Raw genomic sequence first — 3,328 nt, forward strand, 5'->3', positions numbered from 1 at the left:
AGCTTCCTGCCTGTTAATGTGAAAAGGAGAGCATGAAAATGGACATTCAGAGAGAGTTTTTGGACCTATTAAGCAAAAGGAAAAAAAAAAAAAAAACTTTGGTTGCATTACATTTAATATTAATTTGGTCTTATATTATAAATTTTTTAATTAAAAAATTGCAAAATAGGATATTGAAACATCTAAACCAATCTTGCTTTTATGAGATATACATCATATCAATACCAAACCATAGAATCTAAACTCAAAATTGAATTATTATCGATGTAATATAAGTCAATGATATCGATAGCATCAAACAAACAATACTCTCTACAAATTAGACAATTCTTTTTCTCTTATTTGACGTCCAACAATCCAAAAAAGAAAAGGAATAGTTACAAATATGACAAAGATCCAAAGTATTAACATATGTAGCACAATACAAAAATAAGTAAACAAAAAATAAAAAGATGCAGATATACCAAAATTTAAATCCAGAAGTCCATCAATAATAGACTATATCACTAATAGGACATCAACAATAAATCTATCACAAATAGATTTGGTTATATTTATAATTTTTTTATAATATTGCTATACAGTTAATTATTAGTGCTAACAATACTACCTATTGCTTAAGGATTAATAAGGAAAGGCAGCAAGCTAGGTCTCGTCTGTGTTGAAATGATTGAAGAACCGAGAGCAGCTATAAACTGAGGAAAATGCTTGCAATGCAGTCATGGCCAAGAGCAAAATGGTAGCCAGAAGTGCAAGCAGTGGCCATGAACCAAACACATACTTTTGTAGCAATTTTGCAGCTTTAACCTTCCATCTACTACTGTAATGCTTATTTACATCTTCAATTACCTTATCCAAGAATGGCACTTTCGTCAACTTGATGGATTTGCTCATCCCGTTCCAGAGCTCGGCGACTTCTGCATCACTATTCAAATGGTTAAGAATGATTCCTTTTTCCTTCAGCAATCTCACGTCCTCCTCAGAATCGATGATGCCGTTCACTAGTTCAATGAAACGGGTGAAAACCAAAGGCCCTGATGGTTTTGAAGCTTCATATGCTGCTAAGTTTCTCAATACTACTTCAGAGTTCACATCGAGATTAATGGTAGTAAGGTATAATATCGCTGCCTTTGAGTTGAAGGCCACAGCTGAGACGCCTCCATCGATGGGTGAGAAACAAACACCCGATTTTGTCAGCTCGGACACTGAAGGAATTGCTATTTCCTCCAACAAAGGAAGTTTAACTTTCCCAACTTTCCTTGAACTCCCCTTTTCTAGATCATTTTCTTCTTCACCTTTTCCCAGTGAAAATAGGTGTTCGAGAGGCTTCATCAGAATCACAATTCCAGGAAGTTTAGAGATGATTGTCCATGGCAGTTTGAAGATCACTTGTAAGGGTCTAGAACAAACTATTCTTCTAAATAAATGTACCGGACCTTTGTTAAACTTTGAGAGAATCTTCCAAATTTCACTTCCCAGTCTACTTAAGGAGCAGCAAAAGTGCTTAAAGGCGTTTGCGTTTTCAACATTTTCTTTGACGGGTTCCTTTTGATTTTGATTATTTTCCAATATCTCCAATGGGTCAGTCAACTTTGGAGTAATCATTCTGTACAGAAAATCAACCAAATGAAAGCATTCCGAGACTGACACTTGAAGTTCCACCAATCTTCTGTCACCTTGAAAGGAGAAAGATCTTCATACAGTCCCAGCAACATAGAAAGCAACAACTGATCTGCTGGTTCCAGAGCTGAAGATTGAAGTTCCAACATCTTTCTCAAAAGAAATAGAGGTATCTGATTCTCAAGCATTAATATGTCTCTCAGAATGGCATTATGTGCTGACATCCTTCCCTCATAATCTACCATTACCAAACATGACAACTTTGAGGAAACCCTTGAGACACTCTTTTCTTCACTGACGGTATATACTCGGAGGACCTCCAGCAGGAAGGAGACGTCGATGGCCATCATCCAAGCAAATGTTTCACTGTTGAAATTGAGGTATTTGTGGTAGTACGCCCGGGTCTTTCGCTCGTACTTGGTCAATTTCTCAACGAGATGGTGAAACTTGAGGCTTTGGAGCTGTTTTTGAGCTTTTTTGGCTGCAGCAATCTTGTACCTCTCCATCACATACAGCTCTTGGCGCCAGTGATGGTATGGACCAATTGCAACTTCCTGTGGAGTATAGGAATCAGGATGGGCCATAAGAGACTTAGGGACAGTGCATATGCATGCTGGATTTCCTATGTCTTCCTCATGCTCTTCTTCATCAAAGGATTGACGAATTTGACTGACCCATCTTTCCTCAAAGCCTGAGTTTAATCCCCAAGAATTTCCAGCAGGAAGAGAATGTAATCGTGATTTGCTGGAGAAACTCATGGTGAGTACTGGGATAGTAATATTTCTGCAATGAATTGGTACCGGGCAATTAGAATGTTGGATGTTTTATAAGCTTACAAACCATCAATATCATCACTAATGAATAATTCATTTCACTTTCGTCAAGGCTAATGTGTTGTGAAACTATCCTTCAGTGATTTTTAACCAAACGTTAGACACAGTCCTACCACCATCTTAGAATTTTGACAACGAAGTTTTCGTGTGCTCAGGCAGGGGAAAGAAATAACATAAAAAACGTGGTTTAATGTACTGGTTTTTTAAGCCCATACAACAATTAAAGGTCATAAAAAGACAGAAATGACGGTAGAGAAAAAAGAGAAGCTACTGATAACCAACGACTTGGATGTGGAAGCTCAATAATTTTCAGGCTGAAGTAAGGAAAGTTATAACAAAAAATATATATTTCACATATTTATCATGCATGCTATATCGTCTTTTGTTTCTTTGTCTTCATCAATAAAAGAGACAATAACCTACTTCCCTTTCATATGCCAATGGAAACAATTTCCCCAACACATAATCAAGGAATCACACGTTTTTTATAAGTGTTGTCCTACACAAAAGATAGAATTCTTCAAATTATTCAAGAAATTGTTTGGTGACACTATTTGACACAAGGGCTCTGTTTGAGACCATGAAGTGCCTTATGGAGGAGAATCACATAGTTAGGATATTGTTGATTTAAAACCAGTTGGTTGTTTGATATACACCTCTTCAGAGATATCCCCATTTAAAAATGCATTGTGAACATCAAGTTGTCTAATAACCCAATTGTTAGACAAAGCAATAGTCAAAACAATACGGATTGTAGTAGGCTTGACAACCGGACTGAAGGTTTCAAAATAATCAACACCATATTCTTAGCTAAACCCTTGGGAAACTAATCTAGCCTTAAACCGATCAACCTCACTTGATTACTTAAGTTTAAG

At 36.6% G+C, this 3,328-nt stretch overlaps 1 protein-coding gene across 1 annotated transcript; it reads right to left on the reverse strand.

The window, feature by feature from the left end:
* Window positions 1–379: 379 nt before the first annotated feature.
* Window positions 380–2,455, reverse strand: LOC120086746 (putative UPF0481 protein At3g02645). Its single transcript, XM_039043533.1, is given in 2 exon segments — window positions 380–1,664; window positions 1,667–2,455. Coding segments are annotated over 2 exon segments (1,731 nt in total). The 5' UTR covers window positions 2,379–2,455; the 3' UTR covers window positions 380–645.
* Between the last annotated feature and the right edge of the window lie 873 nt (window positions 2,456–3,328).

This window comes from Benincasa hispida, chromosome 9 (assembly GCF_009727055.1).
Source record: "Benincasa hispida cultivar B227 chromosome 9, ASM972705v1, whole genome shotgun sequence".
NCBI lineage: Eukaryota > Viridiplantae > Streptophyta > Magnoliopsida > Cucurbitales > Cucurbitaceae > Benincasa > Benincasa hispida.